Raw genomic sequence first — 25,980 nt, 5'->3', positions numbered from 1 at the left:
GGTTTACTTCCGGTGTGCTCGCGCCGTTGTGTGTCATGGACACCGAGTAGATTTATCATACAGACTGAGATAAACTCTCAATAATCTGATTATTTTGCTCGGATTTTCCTGAGATCTGTCAGGTGGCTGATCGATGAGGAGCTGATCTACTCTGTACGGAGACAGGAGAGTGAGACTGCGGACAGAAAATCCTTCACCATACGGTAATGTGCCGCAAAGCTCAAAGCTATCCATGCTAACTCTCTATCTATCTATCTATCTATCTATCTATCTATCTATCTATCTATCTATCTATCTATCTATCTATCTATCTATCTATCTATCTATCTATCTATCTATCTATCTATCTATCTATCTATCTATCTATCTATCTATCTGTGTGTCTATCTATCTATCTATCTATCTATCTATCTATCTATCTATCTATCTATCATTTACCCAGTCAGTTGGAATAAACCCTCACATGTTAGTCTTTATTACTAAAGCAGTTATTTCTCAGTATGTATTTTACACACACTTCTCTCCAGAGTTTTTAATTTTCATAAACAGTTTAATTATTAATAAGTCATTAGTTGTCATCTTTCCCTAATGACTTTAATTCACTGTGTGTGTGGTTTGTTGTTGTGTGTGTGTGGTTTGTGTGTGTGTGGTTTGTGTGTGTGTGTGGTTTGTGTGTGTGTGTGGTTTGTGTGTGTGTGTGGTTTGTTGTGTGTGTGTGGTTTGTTGTGTGTGTGTGGTTTGTTGTGTGTGTGTGTGTGGTTGTGTGTGTGTGGTTTGTTGTGTGTGTGTGTGTGGTTGTGTGTGTGTGGTTTGTTGTGTGTGTGTGTGTGGTTGTGTGTGTGTGTGTGGTTTGTTGTGTGTGTGTGTGTGGTTTGTGTGTGTGGTTTGTTGTGTGTGTGGTTGTGTGGTTGTGTGTGTGTGGTTTGTTGTGTGTGTGTGTGTGGTTGTGTGTGTGTGTGGTTTGTTGTGTGTGGTGTGTGGTTTGTGTGTGTGTGGTTTTTGTGTGTGTGTGCGTGTGGTCGTTCAGGTTGTGAGTGCAGCAGGTTTTGAGGATGGTGTTGTCAGGGTTACGGTTGTCACGGCAGCAGCTGAAGCGGTTGGAGGAGCACAGGTACAGCAGTGAGGGTAAATCTCTCCTGGAGCCATTCATGCAGCCCTTCTGGTGCTGGCTGGTGGAGAGAGTTCCTCTATGGGTTGCCCCCAACCTCATCACCATCATCGGCCTTACCCTCAACATCACCACCACACTCATCCTCGCCTACCACTGTCCTACTGCTACTGAGCAGGTACACACACACACACACACACACACACACACACACTGTACCTGAACAGGACATGTCATTGTGAGTGTTGGGTCACAAAATAAAGATTCCATGAGTCGAAGACTATGTTGAGAAGAATCACAGAATTCTCTCATTACATTCCTGTCGTTTGAAGACGGTCAGTGGCTCAGCTGTTCGGACGTTTAGTCCACCACCTCAGTGCTGGACAGAGACAAGTCTGGATGTAGAGCTAATCTTGTTCAGAACCTGATGATTACTCTGGGCTACTTTTATATTTCACTGAACATATTACACACCATCACTAAATAGGAAGTGTGTGTGTGTGCTCATGTTCAGGCTCCGACGTGGGCATACCTGTCTTGTGCAGTAGGGCTGTTTATCTACCAGTCACTGGACGCCATTGACGGGAAACAGGCCAGACGGACCAGTAGCAGCACTCCATTGGGAGAACTCTTTGACCATGGCTGTGACTCGCTCTCCACTGGTGAGACTGTGTGTGAGACTGTGTGTGACTGTGTGTGTATGAGATTGTGTGTGACTGTGTGTGTGTATGAGATTGTGTGTGACTGTGTGTGTGTGCATGATATTGTGTGTGTGTGTGTGTGTGTGTGTGTGTACAAGTGTGTAACCCCTAATACAGTGTAACTGATTGTCGTGTGTGTGTGCAGTGTTTGTGATTCTCGGGACATGTATAGCAGTTCAGATGGGGACGAATCCTGACTGGATGTTCTTCTGCTGTTTTGTGGGTGTGTTCATGTTCTACTGCGCGCACTGGCAGACCTATGTCTCAGGAACACTGCGCTTCGGCATGTGAGTTCTCCATCACCACTTCAGCCTCGCCTCGCCCCACTTCAGCCTCGCCTCGCCCCACTTCAGCCTCGCCTCGCCCCACTTTGACCTCACATATGAGTGTGTGATGTCAGGGTGCACATAGTTGTGTAAAAGTGTGTTAAAGGATTATCGATCACAACATAGAAGAATTAAGTATCTGTAGTAATAATACGAATTTAAACACACACACACTCATATACACAAACAGTTTTCACACAAGTGTAATGTGAAGTTAGAACAGGATGCTGAACTCTACTGTTTATTTCTGCTGGAGCTGAATGAATTATTGTGTGTGTGTGTGTGCGTGTGTGTGTGCAGCATTGATGTGACTGAAGTGCAGATGTTCATTATCCTGGTTTATCTGCTGGCCGCTCTCGGAGGAACAGCGCTCTGGTCATCTCTGGTACTTTATCATATTGTTATGGCTTTGAGTTCCCCACATAATTAACAAACACACACTTACCACACATTACTGACCACTGACCAATTCATGAACAATTCAATGAACAATTCATTAAACATTTTTTTTTTTTTAGATTAATTAAAATGGTCAGCTTAATTGTCTTCTAAATATGTTGTTGTTTTTCTTTACTGTCTCGTGTTTATTGTATTCTAGTATTCAGATTTTTATTGTTATTTATTTTATTTTTTATGTTATTTATGTATTTTAAAAAATTCATCATAGTGTTTTTTGTTGTTTTTGTTTTTGGCATGTTTGTTAATAAACTTAAATATTGTACTATATATGTTGAATAGCTGTAAACAGGCCTCATTATGGTGTGTGTGTGTGTGTGTGTGTGTGTTAAACCAGATTCCGGTGTTGAATGTCCAGATGAAGATGATCCCTGCATTCCTGACCTTCCTGGGAGCTATATTTTCCTGCACAAACTACTTCCGGGTCATCTTCACAGGGGGGATGGGCAAGAACGGCTCCACCATCGCGGTATGTCTGGACACACGTCTGGTTTAATGATCTATCTTCTTCAGTGTTTGTGTTCCTTCACATTTCTGTCACATTTTAATGATGTCATTCGACTCCTCCTTCTGTAGGAACACTAAACACCCGGAGGTGGGATTCACTAAATTAGACTCATTAACATAAATCATTAATCTGGAAGCTGTTCCAGTTCATCAGTTTCACACATTTTACTCGTTTAACTGCCACACGTTCATCTGATGTGACTCTGTTCAGCTCAAAGACCAAAAATAACACCATCATATGTGTTACATCAAGATGAAACAGATTCATACACACACACTCATAATACACACACACTCATAATACACACACACACACTCGTAATACACACACACACACTCAATACACACACACACACACACTCGTAATACACACACACACACTCAATACACACACACACTAATAATACACACACACACACACACTCGTAATACACACACACACTCATAATACACACACACACACTCAATACACACACACACTAATAATACACACACACACTAATAATACACACACACACACACTAATAATACACACACACACACACTCATAGTACACACACACACACTCGTAATATACACACACACACACTCATAGTACACACACACACACTCATAGTACACACACACTAATAATACACACACACACACACTCGTAATACACACACTCATAATATACTCGTAATACACACACACTCATAATACACACACACTCATAATACATACACACACACTCGTAATACACACACACATAATACACACACACTCGTAACACACACACACACACACTCGTAATACACACACACACTAATACACACACACACTCATAGTACACACACACACTAATAATACACACACACACACACGCTCGTAATACACACACACGCTCGTAATACACACACACGCTCGTAATACACACACACACTCGTAATACACACACACACACACTCGTAGTACACATACACTAATAATACACACACACACACTCGTAATACACACACTCATAATATACTCGTAATACACACACACACTCATAATACATACACACACACTCGTAATACACACACACATAATACACACACACAAGTAATACACACACACTCATAATACACACACACACACTCATAGTACACACACACACACTCGTAATACACACACACACTCGTAATACACACACACACTAATAATACACACACACACTAATAATACACACACACTCATAATACACACACACACACTCGTAATACACACACACACTCGTAATACACACACACACTCGTAATAAACACACACACACTCAATACACACACACACACACTCAATACACACACACACTCATAATACACACACACACACACACACACACTCGTAATACACACACACACTCGTAATACACACACACACACTCGTAATATACACACACACACTCATAGTACACACACACTAGTAATACACACACACTCATAATACACACACACTCATAATACACACACACAAACACACTCATACATACACACACACACTCGTAATACACACACACATAATACACACACACACTCGTAATACACACACACACTAATAATACACACACACACACACACACACTCGTAATACACACACACACTCTCGTAATACACACACACACACTAATAATACACACACACACTCATAGTACACACACACACACACACTCGTAATACACACACACACACACACACTCGTAACACACACACACACTCGTAATACACACACACACTCTCGTAATACACACACACACTAATAATACACACACACACTCATAGTACACACACACACACACTCGTAATACACACACACACACACTCGTAACACACACTCGTAATACACACACACACTAATAATACACACACACACTCAATACACACACACACTCATAATACACACACACACACACTCAATACACACACACACTCATAGTACACACACACACTCATAATACACACACACACTCGTAATACACACACACACTCGTAATATACACACACACACTCATAGTACACACACACTAGTAATACACACACACTCATAATACACACACACTCATAATACATACACACAAACACACTCATACATACACACACACACTCGTAATACACACACACATAATACACACACACACTCGTAATACACACACACTCGTAATACACACACACACACTCGTAATACACACACACACACTCATAATATACTCGTAATACACACACACTCATAATACATACACACAAACACACTCATAATACATACACACACACACTCGTAATACACACACACACTCGTAATACACACACACTCGTAACACACACACTCGTAATACACACACACACAATACACTCGTAATACACACACACTCATAATACATACACACACACTCGTAATACACACACACATAATACACACACACAAGTAATACACACACACACACACACTCGTAACACACACACTCGTAATACACACACACACCCGTAATACACACACACACACTCATAATACACTCGTAATACACACACACTCGTAATACACACACACACTCATAATACACTCGTAATACACACACACTCATAATACACACACACTCATAATACACACACACAAACACACTCATAATACATACATACACACTCGTAATATACACACACACACACACTCGTAATACACACACATAATACACACACACACACTCGTAACACACACACACGTAATACACACACACTCGTAATACACACACACACCCGTAATACACACACACACACTCATAATACACTCGTAATACACACACACTCATAATACATACACACACACACTCGTAATACACACACACTCGTAATACACACACACACTCGTAATACACACACACACACATAATACACTCGTAATACACACACACTCATAATACACACACACTCATAATACACACACACAAACACACTCATAATACATACATACACACTCGTAATACACACACACACACACACACTCGTAATACACACACACACACACACACACTCGTAATACACACACACACACACACACACTCGTAATACACACACACACACACACACACTCGTAATACACACACACACACTCGTAATACACACACACACTCGTAATACACACACACACTCGTAATACACACACACACTCGTAATACACACACACACACACACTCGTAATACACACACACACACACACTCGTAATACACACACACACACACTCGTAATACACACACACACACTCACTCGTAATACACACACACACACACACTCGAAATACACACACTCACACACACACTCGTAATACACACACACACACACACACACTCGAAATACACACACACACACACACACACACTCGTAATACACACACACACACACACACTCGTAATACATACACACACACACACACTCGTAATACACACACACACACACACACACTCGTAATACACACACACACACACACTCGTAATACACACACACACACACACTCGTAATACACACACACACACACACACTCGTAATACACACACACACACACACACACACACACACTCATAATACACACACACACACACACACACTCATAATACACACACACACACACACACACACACTCGTAATACACACACACACACTCGTAATACACACACACACACACACACACACTCGTAATACATACACACACATACACACACTCGTAATACACACACACACACACACTCGTAATACACACACACACTCGTAATACACACACACACACTCACTCGTAATACACACACACACACTCACTCGTAATACACACACACACATACACACACACACACACACACACACACTCGTAATACACACACACACACATACTCGTAATACACACACACACACATACTCGTAATACACACACACACATACTCGTAATACACACACACACACTCGTAATACACACACACACTCTTAATACACACTCGTAATATACACACACACACTCGTAATACACACACACACACACACACTCGTAATACACACACACACACACACACACTCGTAATACACACACACACACACACACACTCGTAATACACACACACACACACACACACTCGTAATACACACACACACACACACACACTCGTAATACACACACACACACACACACACTCGTAATACACACACACACACACACACACTCGTAATACACACACACACACACACACACTCGTAATACACACACACACACACTCGTAATACACACACACACACACACACACTCGTAATACACACACACACACACTCACTCGTAATACACACACTCTTAATACACACTCGTAATATACACACACACACACACTCGTAATACACACACACACACACTCATAATACACACACACACACACACACTCGTAATACACACACACACACACACACACACACTCGTAATACACACACACACACTCGTAATACACACACACACTCGTAATACACACACACACACACGTAATACACACACACACTCGTAATACACACACACACACACACTCGTAATACACACACACACACACACTCGTAATACACACACACACTCGTAATACACACACACACACACGTAATACACACACACACTCGTAATACACACACACACACTCACTCGTAATACACACACTCTTAATACACACTCGTAATATACACACACACACACACTCGTAATACACACACACACACACTCATAATACACACACACACACACACACACTCGTAATACACACACACACACACACTCGTAATACACACACACACACACACTCGTAATACACACACACACTCGTAATACACACACACACACACGTAATACACACACACACTCGTAATACACACACACACACTCACTCGTAATACACACACTCTTAATACACATTCGTAATACACACACACACACTCGTAATACACACACACACACACTCGTAATACACACACACACACACTCACTCGTAATACACACACACACACACACACTCGTAATACACACACACACTCGTAATACACACACACACTCGTAATACACACACACACACTCGTAATACACACACACACTCGTAATACACACACACACACTCGTAATACACACACACACACACTCGTAATACACACACACACTCGTAATACACACACACACACTCACTCGTAATACACACACACACACACTCGTAATACACACACACACACACACACTCGTAATACACACACACACACTCGTAATACACACACACACACTCGTAATACACACACACACACTCGTAATACACACACACACACTCGTAATACACACACACACACACACTCGTAATACACACACACACACACACTCGTAATACACACACACTCGTAACACACACACACACTCGTAACACACACACACACACACACTCGTAATACACACACACACACTCGTAACACACACACACACACTCGTAATACACACACACTCGTAATACACACACACACACTCGTAATACACACACACACACACGCACGTAATATACACACACACTCGTAATACACACACACACACACTCGTAATACACACACACACACACTCGTAATACACACACACACACTCGTAATACACACACACACACACACACTCGTAATACACACACACACTCGTAATACACACACACACACACTCGTAACACACACACACACACACACTCGTAATACACACACACACACACTCGTAACACACACACACACACACACTCGTAATACACACACACACACTCGTAACACACACACACACACTCGTAATACACACACACTCGTAATACACACACACACACTCGTAATACACACACTCGTAATACACACACACACACTCGTAATACAAAAACACACACACTCGTTATACACACACACACACACACTCGTTATACACACACACACACACACACTTGTAATACACACACACACACTCGTAATACACACACTCGTAATACACACACACACACTCGTAATACACACACACACAAACACACAGTCATAATACACACACTCGTAATACACACACATTCGTTATACACACACACACACTCGTAATACACACACTCATAATACGCACACACTCATAACACACACTTGTAATACACACACTCGTAATACACACACACACACTTGTAATACACACACTCGTTATACACACACACACACTCGTTATACACACACACACACACACACTCGTTATACACACACACACACACACTCGTTATACACACACACACACACTTGTAATACACACACACACACTCGTAATACACACACACTCGTAATACACACACACACACACTCGTAATACACACACACACACACACACTCGTATTACACACACACACACACACACACTCGTAATACACACACACACACTCGTAATACACACACACACACACACACACACTCGTAATACACACACACACACACACTCGTAATACACACACACACACACACACTCGTAATACACACACACACACACACACACACACACACTCGTAATACACACACACACACACACACACTCGTAATACACACACACACACACACACACACTCGTAATACACACACACACACACTCGTAATACACACACACACACACACTCGTAATACACACACACACACTCGTAATACACACACACACACACACTCGTAATACACACACACACACACACACACTCGTAATACACACACACACACACACACTCGTAATACACACACACACACTCGTAATACACACACACACACACTCGTAATACACACACACACACACACACACTCGTAATACACACACACACACACACACACACACTCGTAATACACACACACACACACACACTCGTAATACACACACACACACACACACACACACTCGTAATACACACACACACACTCGTAATACACACACACACACACACACACTCGTAATACATACACACACACACACACTCGTAATACACACACACACACACACACACTCGTAATACACACACACACACACACACTCGTAATACACACACACACACACACACACACTCGTAATACACACACACACACACACACACTCGTAATACACACACACACACACACACTCGTAATACACACACACACACACACTCGTAATACATACACACACACACACACACTCGTAATACACACACACACACACACACACTCGTAATACACACACACACACACACTCGTAATACACACACACACACACACACTCGTAATACACACACACACACACACACACACTCGTAATACACACACACACACACACACACACTCGTAATACACACACACACACACACACACACACACTCGTAATACACACACACACACACACACACACTCGTAATACACACACACACACACACACACTCGTAATACACCCACACACACTCGTAATACACACACACACACACTCGTAATACATACACACACACACACACACTCGTAATACACACACACACACACACTCGTAATACACACACACACTCGTAATACACACACACACACTCACTCGTAATACACACACACACACTCACTCGTAATACACACACACACATACACACACACACACACACACACACTCGTAATACACACACACACACTCGTAATACACACACACACACATACTCGTAATACACACACACACATACTCGTAATACACACACACACACGTAATACACACACACACTCTTAATACACACTCGTAATATACACACACACACTCGTAATACACACACACACACACACACTCGTAATACACACACACACACACACACACTCGTAATACACACACACACACACACACACTCGTAATACACACACACACACACACACTCGTAATACACACACACACACACACACACTCGTAATACACACACACACACACACACTCGTAATACACACACACACACACTCGTAATACACACACACACACACTCGTAATACACACACACACACACTCGTAATACACACACACACACACACACTCGTAATACACACACACACACACTCACTCGTAATACACACACTCTTAATACACACTCGTAATATACACACACACACACTCGTAATACACACACACACACACTCGTAATACACACACACACACACACACTCGTAATACACACACACACACACACACACTCGTAATACACACACACACACACTCGTAATACACACACACACTCGTAATACACACACACACACACGTAATACACACACACACACGTAATACACACACACACTCGTAATACACACACACACACACACTCGTAATACACACACACACACACTCGTAATACACACACACACTCGTAATACACACAAACACATTCGTAACACACACAAACACACAGTCATAATACACACACTCGTTATACACACACACACTCGTTATACACACACACACTTGTAATACACACACACACACTCGTAATACACACACACACACACTCGTAATACACACACACACACACTCGTAATACACACACACACACACTCGTAATACACACACACACACACACTCGTAATACACACACAATCGTAACACACACACACACTCGTAATACACACACACACACTCGTAATACACACACACACACTCGTAACACACACACACACACTCGTAATACACACACACTCGTAATACACACACACACACACTCGTAATACACACACACACACTCGTAATATACACACACACACACTCGTAATACACACACACACACACGCACGTAATACACACACACACACACGCACGTAATACACACACACACACACGCACGTAATACACACACACACTCGTAATACACACACACACACTCGTAATACACACACACACACACTCGTAATACACACACACACTCGTAATACACACACACACACACTCGTAATACACACACACACTCGTAATACACACACACACATACACACACACACACACACACACACACTCGTAATACACACACACACACTCGCAATACACACACACACACACTCGTAATACACACACACACACACACACTCGTAATACACACACACACACTCGTAATACACACACACACACACACACACATTCGTAATACACACACACACACACACTCGTAATACACACACACTCGTAATACACACACACACACACACACTCGTATTACACACACACACACACACACTTGTAATACACACACACACACACACACTCGTAATACACACACACACACACACACTCGTAATACACACACACACACACACACTCGTAATACACACACACACACACACACTCGTAATACACACACACACTCGTAATACACACACACACACACACTCGTAATACACACACACACACTCACTCGTAATACACACACACACACACACACTCGTAATACACACACACACACACTCGTAATACACACACACACACACACTCGTAATACACACACACACACTCGTAATACACACACACACACACACTCGTAGTACACACACACACACACACACACACACACACACACTCGTAATACACACACACACACACACTCGTAATACACACACACACACACACACCCACACTCGTAACACACACACACACACACACACACACTCGTAATACACACACACACACACACACACACTCGTAATACACACACACACACACACACACTCGTAATACACACACACACACACACACTCGTAATACACACACACACACACACACACTCGTAATACACACACACACACACACACTCGTAATACACACACACACACACTCGTAATACACACACACACACACGTAATACACACACACACTCGTAATACACACACACACACACTCGTAATACACACACACACACACACACACTCGTAATACACACACACTCGTAACACACACACACACTCGTAATACACACACACACACACACTCGTAGCACACACACACACACTCGTAATACACACACACTCGTAATACACACACACACACACTCGTAATACACACACACACACTCGTAATATACACACACACACACTCGTAATATACACACACACACACACACACTCGTAATACACACACACGCACGTAATACACACACACACACACGCACGTAATATACACACACACTCGTAATACACACACACACACACACTCGTAATACACACACACACACTCGTAATACACACACACACACACTCGTAATACACACACACACACACTCGTAATACACACACACACACTCGTAATACACACACACACACTCGTAATACACACACACACACTCGTAATACACACACACACACTCGTAATACACACACACACACTCGTAATACACACACACACACACTCGTAATACACACACACACACACTCGTAATACACACACACACACACTCGTAATACACACACACACACACACTCGTAATACACACACACACACACACTCGTAATACACACACACACACACTCGTAATACACACACACTCACTCGTAATACACACACACACACACACTCGTAATACACACACACACACACACACTCGTAATACACACACACACACACTCGTAATACACACACACACACACACACACACTCGTAATACACACACACACACACTCGTAATACACACACACACACACACACACTCGTAATACACACACACACACACACACACTCGTAATACACACACACACACACACACACACTCGTAGTACACACACACACACACACACACACACACACACACTCGTAATACACACACACACACACACACACACATTCGTAATACACACACACACACACACACTCGTAATACACACACACACACACACACACTCGTAATACACACACACACACACTCGTAATACACACACACACACACTCGTAATACACACACACACACACACTCGTAATACACACACACACACACACACTCGTAATACACACACACACACACACTCGTAATACACACACACACACACACTCGTAATACACACACACACACACACACACACACACACTCGTAATACACACACACACACACACACACACACTCGTAACACACACACACACACACACACACACACTCGTAATACACACACACACACACACACACACACTCGTAATACACACACACACACACACACACACACTCGTAATACACACACACACACACTCGTAATACACACACACACACACTCGTAATACACACACACACACACTCGTAATACACACACACACACTCGTAATACACACACACACACTCGTAATACACACACACACACACACTCGTAATACACACACACACACACTCGTAATACACACACACTCATAATACACTCGTAATACACACACACACACACTCGTAATACACACACACATAATACACACACACTCGTAACACACACACTCGTAATACACACACACACAATACACTCGTAATACACACACACTCACTCGTAATACACACACACACACACACACTCGTAATACACACACACTCACTCGTAATACACACACACACACACACTCGTAATACACACACACACACACACTCGTAATACACACACACACACACACACACACACTCGTAATACACACACACACACACACACTCGTAATACACACACACACACTCGTAATACACACACACACACACACACACTCGTAATACACACACACACACACACACACTCGTAATACACACACACACACACACTCGTAATACACACACACACACACACTCGTAATACACACACACACACACTCGTAATACACACACACACACTCGTAATACACACACACACACACACTCGTAATACACACACACACACTCGTAATACACACACACACACACACACTCGTAATACACACACACACACTCACTCGTAATACACACACACACTCACTCGTAATACACACACACACACACTCGTAATACACACACACACACTCGTAATACACACACACACACTCGTAATACACACACACACACTCGTAATACACACACACACTCGTAATACACACACACACTCGTAATACACACACACACACACACACACTCGTAATACACACACACACACGCACACTCGTAATACACACACACACACTCGTAATACACACACACACACACACACACGTAATACACACACACACACACACTCGTAATACACACACACACACACTCGTAATACACACACACACACACACTCGTAATACACACACACACACTCGTAATACACACACACACACACACTCGTAATACACACACACACACACACTCGTAATACACACACACACACTCGTAATACACACACACACACACGTAATACACACACACACTCGTAATACACACACACACTCGTAATACACACACACACACACTCGTAATACACACACACACACTCGTAATACACACACACACACACACACACTCGAAATACACACACTCGTAATACACCCACACACTCGTAATACACACACACACTCGTAATACACACACACACACTCACTCGTAATACACACACACACACACACTCGTAATACACACACACACTCGTAATACACACACACACACACACTCGTAATACACACACACACACACTCGTAACACACACACACGTAATACACACACACTCGTAATACACACACACACACACACTCATAGTACACACACACACACTCATAGTACACACACACACACTCGTAATACACACACACACACTCGTAATACACACACACACACACTCATAATACACACACACACACACACACACTCGTAATACACACACACACACACACACTCGTAATACACACACACACACACTCGTAATACACACACACACTCGTAATACACACACACACTCGTAATACACACACACACACACTCGTAATACACACACACACACACTCGTAATACACACACACACTCACTCGTAATACACACACTCTTAATACACACTCGTAATACACACACACACTCGTAATACACACACACACACACACTCGTAATACACACACACACACACTCGTAATACACACACACACACACACTCGTAATACACACACACACACACTCGTAATACACACACACACACTCGTAATACACACACACACTCGTAATACACACACACACACACTCACTCGTAATACACACACACACACACACACTCGTAATACACACACACACTCGTAATACACACACACACTCACTCGTAATACACACACTCTTAATACACACACACACACACACACACTCGTAATACACACACACACACTCGTAATACACACACACACACTCGTAATACACACACACACACACTCGTAATACACACACACACACACACTCGTAATACACACACACACACTCGTAATACACACACACACACACACACTCGTAATACACACACACACACACACTCGTAATACACACACACACACACACACACTCGTAATACACACACACACACACTCGTAATACACACACACACACACACACACGTAATACACACACACACTCGTAATACACACACACACTCGTAATACACACACACACACACACTCGTAATACACACACACACACTCGTAATACACACACACACACACTCACTCGTAATACACACACTCTTAATACACACTCGTAATATACACACACACACACTCGTAATACACACACACACACACACACACACACACGTAATACACACACACACTCGTAATACACACACACACACTCGTAATACACACACACACACTCGTAATACACACACACACACACACTCGTAATACACACACTCACTCGTAATACACACACACTCACTCGTAATACACACACACACACACACACTCGTAATACACACACACACACACTCGTAATACACACACACACACTCGTAATACACACACACACACACACACACACTCGTAATACACACACACACACACACACACACTCGTAATACACACACACACACACACTCGTAATACACACACACACACACTCGTAATACACACACACACACACTCGAAATACACACACACTCACTCGTAATACACACACACACACACACACTCGTAGTACACACACACTCACTCGTAATACACACACACTCACTCGTAATACACACACACACACACACACTCGTAATACACACACACACACTCGTAATACACACACACACACACACGTAATACACACACACACTCGTAATACACACACACACTCGTAATACACACACACACTCGTAATACACACACACACACACACACACACACTTGTAATACACACACACACACTCGTAATACACACACACACATACACACACACACACACACACACTCGTAATACACACACACACACACACTCGTAATACACACACACACACACTCGTAATACACACACACACACACACACACACACTCGTAATACACACACACACACTCGTAATACACACACACACACTCGTAATACACACACACACACACACACTCGTAACACACACACACACACACTCGTAATACACACACACACACACACACACACACTCGTAACACACACACACACACACACACACTCGTAACACACACACACACACACACACACTCGTAACACACACACACACACACACACACTCGTAACACACACACACACACACACACACACTCGTAATACACACACACACACACACACACACTCGTAATACACACACACACACACACACACACTCGTAATACACACACACACACACACACTCGTAATACACACACACACACACACACTCGTAATACACACACACACACACACACTCGTAATACACACACACACACACACACTCGTAATACACACACACACACACACACACACACTCGTAATACACACACACACACACACTCGTAATACACACACACACACACACACACACTCGTAATACACACACACACACACACACTCGTAATACACACACACACACACACACACTCGTAATACACACACACACACACACACACACACTCGTAATACACACACACACACACTCGTAATACACACACACACACACACACTCGTAATACACACACACACACACACTCGTAATACACACACACACACACACACACTCGTAATACACACACACACACACACACACACTCGTAATACACACACACACACTCGTAATACACACACACACACACACACACTCGTAATACACACACACACACACACACTCGTAATACACACACACACACACACACACTCGTAATACACACACACACACACACACACACTCGTAATACACACACACACACACACACACACACTCGTAATACACACACACACACACACACTCGTAATACACACACACACACACACACTCGTAATACACACACACACACACACACACACACTCGTAATATACACACACACACTCGTAACACACACGCACTCGTAACACACACACACACACTCGTAATACACACACACACACACACACACACACTCGTAATACACACACACACACACACACTCGTAATACACACACACACACACACACTCGTAATACACACACACACACACACACTCGTAATACACACACACACACACACACTCGTAATACACACACACACACACACTCGTAATACACACACACACACACACACTCGTAATACACACACACACACACACTCGTAATACACACACACACACACACACACTCGTAATACACACACACACACACACTCGTAATACACACACACACACACACACACACTCGTAATACACACACACACACACACACACACACACTCGTAATACACACACACACACACTCGTAATACACACACACACACACACACTCGTAATACACACACACACACACTCGTAATACACACACAAACACACTCTCGTAATACACACACACACACACACACACACACACTCGTAATACACACACACACACACACACACTCGAAATACACACACACACACACACACACACTCGTAATACACACACACACACACACACTCGTAATACACACACACACACACACACTCGTAATACACACACACACACACACACACTCGTAATACACACACACACACACACACACTCGTAATACACACACACACACTCGTAATACACACACACACACACACACTCGTAATACACACACACACACACACACACTCGTAATACACACACACACACACACACACTCGTAATACACACACACACACACACACACTCATAATACACACACACACACACACAGTTATAGTGCTGCTGTTTTCTTCATGTTTTTAAATTAAAAATGAAAGTAATCAGTAATCTATTTAAACATTGCTGAAAAATGTCTAAAACACGCTGTCTCTCTCTTGCTGTCTCTCTCTTGCTGTCTCTCCAACCCCCCCCGTAGGGGACGAGTGTGCTGTCTCCAGCGTTCCACATCACTCTGGTCTTGGTGTTAGCGGTGTTTGTGTATAAAATGTCAGCAGAACAGCTGTTTGAGAAAAACCCGTGTCTCTTTGTTTTGGCGTTCGGCTTCGGGTCCGCCAAACTCATCAACCGCCTGGTGGTAAAGACACACTGCTTACTCTATGTACAATATTATATCATAATTATACTGTGATATCACACACACACACACTGTAAAATGCAGAAAATTGTTAAATGTACTGGGTTATTTATAGCAAAGCAATGTATTTATTTTTATAATAAATTACATTTTATTTGTAAATTGTTCAGGTTTTAATATAAAATTTGTTACTTTTTAAATTGTTTAATGATTTATTAATCTTTCAGGTCTTTGTATGTTTATTTAAATACACTACTCACAAAAAGTTAAGGATATTGGTCTTTCGGGTGAAATTTCAGGATGCACCTAAAATGCACTATATCCTTTCCAGGTGAACTTAATTTGACCTTCTCTACCCTTCTGAATGCACATGTCCAACTGTTCAGTGTTTCAGTACTTTCTGCAGAACTTGCTGTTCTCTAACAAGGAGCTTAACGGCAAAATTCACAACTGGTGTTTGATCCATGAATCCACCAATAAATTTTCTGGTTCCATTAGAATTGGTATTTAAACAGTCCTCTTCATCATGCTGTTCACATTTTGACATCATGAGACCAAGACCACACCTAACAACTGATCAACAGAACCTCACCATTGTGAGGCTTCAAACAGGATGTTCTCAGAGGGAAGTGGCCACTGAGCTTAGAGTGTCACAGAGTGTCATCAGCAGGTTGGGACAGAGATACAGAGAGACTGGAAGAGGGAGCATTTACACTGGACGAGGGACCGGTGGGCCTCAGTGCTGTTCTCTGATGAAAGTCGATTCACGTTGAGCAGAAATGATGGCCGCCAATGATGTTGGAGACGTCAAGGAGAGCGCTATGCATCAGCCACTGTTGTGGTGGTGTTACAGTCTGGGCAGGTGTGTCCACTCAATACAGAACTGCCCTACATCTTGTGAATGGTACAGTGACAAGCCAATACTACCTGAATAACATCATTAATCCAGTCATTGTGCCCCTGCATGAACAACACAGGCCTAATTTCATCTTCATGGACGACAATGCTCCAGCTCATCGAGGTCGCATCATTAGGGAACGGCTGCTGGAGGCTGGGGTACCTCAAATGGAGTGACCTGCACTTTCTCCAGACCTGAATCCCATAGAAAACCTCTGGGATCAGCCGAGTCGCCGTGTAGAGGCTCGTAACCCTGCACCCCAGAACCTCAATGACCTGAGGGCCGCCCTTCAAGAAGAGTGGAATGCCATGCCTCAGCAGACAATAAGTCGACTCGTGAACAGCATGAGACGTCGTGGTCAAGCTGTAATTGATGGTCAAGGGCACATGACAGATTATTGAGACATTGAGATTTTTTGTTGTGGTATACCCACCACTGTTGTTGGCTTTTGTTTCAATAAATTGTTTGAGATGAGGAAATCACCATTGCAGCTTCTACTTAAATGTCCTACTTTTATGATATAATATCACTGTAGTGTGAACTTTTTATATTTTCCATAAATTTCACCCAAAAGACAAATATCCTTAACTTTTTGTGAGTAGTGTATATTATTATTATTATTATTATTATTATTATTATTATTATTTTTATTTGAAATGTTCCTATAACAGAATGGATTGTAATTTACATTTACATTATTACATTATTCTTTCATTATTATTTAAAGTTCAAGATAGTATTAATAATAATAATAATGTGTGTGTGTGTGTGTGTGTGTGTGTGTTAGGTAGCCCACATGACGAAGAGTGAGATGCAGCGCAGTGATGCTGCCTTCCTGGCTCCTCTGCTCCTGGTTATTAATCAGTATTTGAACAGTTTCTTCAGTGAACACTTCCTCCTCTGGGTGGCGCTGGTGAGTTCATCACACTCTCCTCACCTCCCACACACAATAAACAGGAAAATGTGCTGTTGTTTCATGTGACAGTTTATTAGCAAAAAAGTTCAATTTCAAGCAGCAGGAATGGAATATTAACATCAGTGATCCTCTAGATGAAGCAGAATCTGTTTAAACTAAAAGAAGATTCACTTAATTATAAAACTGAATTATTAAACTGAATTATTAAACTACTATAAAACAATATTCATGTTATTAAGCTTATATTATTGATAAGAATTATTAAAGCTTATAACAGTCAGAAACCTTTACACTACACAGTTCTATACTTTTAATCTGAGTTTAAACTTCAACATATAAACCTTTCACTTATTTTAATTCATTTACATTTTTATTTCTATTTAATAAAATTGAATCTGAACAGCATCTATCAGCTGCTGCACATTTATAATAATCTACATTTTACTGATGTCATTACGTGTTCTGTTTTCTGTGTGTGTGTGTGTGTGTGTGTGTGTGTACAGGTGCTCTCTGCATGTGATCTGGTGTGTTACTGCACGAGTGTGTGTAAGCAGATCGCCACTCACCTCAACATCAGTGTTTTCAGCCTTCAGAAACCCAAAACCTGCCGCAACAACCACCACTAACACACACACTCTCACACACAATCTCACAAACACTCTCACACACACACACACACTCTAAAATCCTCCGTCCTCCTGTTATGCTCCTACAGCAGGTCAGTCACCAGTCACTCCGGTGAACTAATAAACAACACACACACACACACAGTCGATTTTATAGGTTGAGGAATTATTTTTAATTTTCATTGCATATTAACATTTATTATTTTTCTGATATAAGTTTGTCACTAAAGCTGAACATTAGTGTTGTTTGTTTTTAATAGGAATTATAAACAGGAAGTGGATTCTCAGCTAATCAGATTCCCTCAACACCATGAACAGAGCAACATTCACAGTTTATACAGTTACATGATGTCAGGGAGGAGTGTCGGGGAGGTGTGTCGGGGCGTGTCAGGGCGTGTCATTTTAATTCTTTAGGGTAGATTTTCACCACTTTTTAACACACAGTATTAACACACTGGCCTCTGATGCTAATATGAGATGCTAATAAAAGGCAGTTGATTATCAGGAACAGGAGAGTTAGCATCAGAACAAAGTTTTAACGCTCAAGTTTGGTAGATCAGCTTATTGTCTAGTGCTTTTCTGATCTCTCTCACACACACATGCGCGCACACACACACACACACAGGAGAGCGGTGTACAGATCTCGTTAGAAGATCAGATTAAAGCTTTGTGTTTTGTGGTGTACGGAGCGTGTGGGTGTGGTCAGTGTCAGTGTTGTGTGTGTTTATTAGGGTTGGGCAACGATTAAAATTTTTAATCGCGATTAATTGCATGATTGTCATGAGTTAACGCGAGTTAACTCTCCCCCCCCCTCTCTCCCCCTCTCAAGGTTCCATGCCTTTCTCCGTGTTTGTTTATTCACCTGTTCGATTTTTTTTTCCGGTTCCTTTCAGCCCCACGGCAGTCTTACGCTTATCCCAAACGCTTTCATTGGTTCAGACGTGTCATGATGTTTATCCCAAGCCAATACGGATGAAGATCCCACCCCTCCCGTCACCCATGGTTTGTCTGTATGTGTATTCAACAGACTTTTAAAATAATTTACAAAATAATAAAAACTGTGTTAATGCGCGATAAAATAATTGTCTGCGTTACTTAATTAATGAGAACGCGTTAACTTGCCCAGCCCTAGTTTTTATATAAAATGTCTGTGTGTATTTTTGTTGTTGTTTGTTAGTTGTGTTGCAGTCGTACACCAGGCCTCAAGTCTTCCAGAAACATTTGACTTTTTGTGATTTAGAATCTAAAGCAGCTGCTGAAGGAGCTGTGAGAACATGGCGCTGTGTTCTGATCCGGTTTAAGACTACGCTCTGGTCCACTTCCCCTGAGAGTACACGCTAGCACACTAACCAGCTAGCAACAATCAAATGTTTTAAAAGTTTTAAAATATTTATATTGTATTGCTTCTGTTTTACATGGAAAAGGCTTCATGCACCACAGGTGTGCAGTGCATTCTGGGTAATTGAATAAACTTCCTCCAAGCTGGAGATGAGATTTTAACGGCCTTTAACATGGTCATCGAGGGGAAGTGGACGAGGGAGCGGCTGAAGCGTTATTGGAGCGTAGTAGCGGCTGATAATGATGTCACTACATTAAGCTCCGCCTCTGAAGACTGTGTGTGAGCACGCTGACTGGTCAGATCTGTGTTGTTTACACTCCTGAGTTAATGTGACGATCACGTGCCTTTCTCGGTTATTCCTCACTCTGTTCTGCTGGACTCTATGCACACCACGTTCTACACACCAACCACGTGACCGATCTCATTCACACTCACGTCCCGTTACTCTCACGTGTGTTAAGGCTTTAAAGGTGCAGTAAGTGTTTTTTCTACATCTGAGTAATAATGTACAGAAAGTTATAGTGAGTTCAAAAGGTCAGTTTTATTCTCCTGAAGTTTTTTTTTTTTTTTTTTTTTTTTAAACCTGTTCTACGCTGCTGCGCAGGTCAGCGCTCTGATTTTTATTAAACCTGTGCTCTGGTCTCACATCCTGACTTCCTGCTTCTTCATTTCAGCTGCTCTGCTGTCTGCTTCATTACATTTACATTTCACATCATTAGAACTATCCAGTGTCCAGTAACAGTCTGGGCGGAGCTACAAACAGTGCTGGTCACTGATTGGTCAGACACAGTAGTGACAGAATTGTCCTAGTGGTGGTGGTGGTGGTGGTGATAATAACAACTAGATTTTGATGGTTTCTTCTCCTCCACCTTCCCATGATGATCCGTTCACAAACTCTTATTTCCTCTCTTATTTCCTGTTTCTGCTTACTGCCTAGGGTGTAGTGTTCCTGTGTGTTCCCTATGTAGTGCACTTCATGCCCAATAAAACTCGACTCAGCTACAGGAAGTTTCAAATATTTTGTTGTGTTTTTTTTTTGCCCTTCTCTGTGCTCCTGACCGCTCTAACAGACTACCTCAGCTTCACATCTCACGCTTCTTTCATGAGGATCAATTTCTGCTTCTGTGTAGAACTTTTCCTTCTACCTTCTGTGTTTATATTTTTGTCGTAGTTTGGTTAATGAAGTGATCAGGCACCGTGGAAGGTGTGGCTTAAGGGGGCGGGGCCTAAGGAGCCCTGTGTTTGTTGTGAATATTTGATTTCTAAAGTGATAGGTAATGTTAAAACAATGAAATGACACACAGCTTAGAATTCTTATTGCACCTTTAAGGTTCAGCTTCTGTATATGCAAATGAGGTGGGAGGAGCCTACAGTATTTACACAGTGTTTTCTTCATTACTGCACCTTTAATTCCTCTGTTCATGAGATTACGACACATTAAAGGAAGTGTGTGTGTGTGTGTGTGTGTGTGTGTGTGTACACAGTCCTGTTTAACTCACTACCTCAGTGTGTTGGTGATTAATTTCCTCACATTCCTTTAATAAATCTGTAATGTTTTCATTTCGTTATTATTATTATTATTATTATTATTATTTCTACAGATTTTTAGAGACTCCTGTTTGATATGATTTTTTTCTGTTTATTTTTATATTTTCTGGTTCTGGGAGTAGCACACTGTTTTTCGTGAGCAGGACACACCCACTATAACCTCAATACAGATGTGGTGCTGAGTGAACCCAAAGCAGGTGTGTTAAAGAAGCGTGTGTTCTAAACCTCATGCTCACTACACACTGCACACTCGGGACTATTTTAGGAAATGTTTTTGTGTTAATGTGCAATCCCACAATGCATTGTGAGAGAGGAACACTTGAGGGTTCTGGGCTAGATTTCAGGAGTGGCATTAATGATCAGCGTCCAAAAACATTTAGATACAGAATACCCATAATGCACTGTGACCATTGAAGATGATTAGGGTGTGTGGTTTGGGACAAGTCCACAGTTCTGTTCCCTTCACACTTAAAAGGGTTTGTTGGATATTGAAGGGTTCTTCACTTCTTTAAACAGGTTCTACATGGAACCCTTTCTGATACAAAGTGTGGGTTTTAAAAATCAAGAAATGGAAATATAAAGAATAGAAATCTTTGTTATTTTTTTTGTTTTTTAGTTTGCGGTATTTAATCTTGGACAGATGAAACAGCTGCTTGTTTTTAACCCTCAGAGTCTCACCTGGTCTGTATTTTAATTTTACATGGAGTGTCATGAAGCTGATTTGTAACGTGTCCAGTGTGAAAATAAAGACTGTTATATTAACATCAACACCAACGTCCAGTCTCGGCTGCACTTCCTGTTTCAGCGTGAGTCTGGAATGAACACAATCACACACTCCACCACACCAGAAGGTTCTGCGTGAAGGTTCTCAGGGTTCTGCTGGAGAAAAGGAAAAGAGAGAAGAGCGAGGTGAGAGCGT

At 42.0% G+C, this 25,980-nt stretch overlaps 1 protein-coding gene across 1 annotated transcript; it reads left to right on the top strand.

Moving 5' to 3' along the window:
• Positions 1-25,829, top strand: cept1a (choline/ethanolamine phosphotransferase 1a). Its single transcript, XM_058389262.1, has 9 exons — positions 1-203; positions 1,028-1,286; positions 1,623-1,770; positions 1,955-2,096; positions 2,436-2,520; positions 2,929-3,060; positions 19,576-19,734; positions 21,420-21,545; positions 22,052-25,829. The coding sequence occupies exons 2-9, from the start codon at positions 1,053-1,055 to the stop codon at positions 22,172-22,174; spliced, it is 1,149 nt and encodes a 382-aa protein (XP_058245245.1). The 5' UTR covers positions 1-203; positions 1,028-1,052; the 3' UTR covers positions 22,175-25,829.
• Positions 25,830-25,980: the final 151 nt, after the last annotated feature.

This window comes from Hemibagrus wyckioides, linkage group LG05 (genome assembly GCF_019097595.1).
Source record: "Hemibagrus wyckioides isolate EC202008001 linkage group LG05, SWU_Hwy_1.0, whole genome shotgun sequence".
NCBI classification, from domain to species: domain Eukaryota; kingdom Metazoa; phylum Chordata; class Actinopteri; order Siluriformes; family Bagridae; genus Hemibagrus; species Hemibagrus wyckioides.
This window is presented reverse-complemented; position numbering and strand designations above follow the sequence as displayed.

Excerpts from the sequence above, each read along its gene's own strand:
- cept1a (XM_058389262.1), top strand. The coding sequence starts at position 1,053 with ATGGTGTTGTCAGGGTTACGGTTGTCACGGCAGCAGCTGAAGCGGTTG. Across the intron at positions 2,097-2,435 it reads GGAACACTGCGCTTCGGCAT|CATTGATGTGACTGAAGTGC; the intron begins GTGAGTTCTCCA and ends GTGTGTGTGCAG. Across the intron at positions 21,546-22,051 it reads TCCTCCTCTGGGTGGCGCTG|GTGCTCTCTGCATGTGATCT; the intron begins GTGAGTTCATCA and ends GTGTGTGTACAG.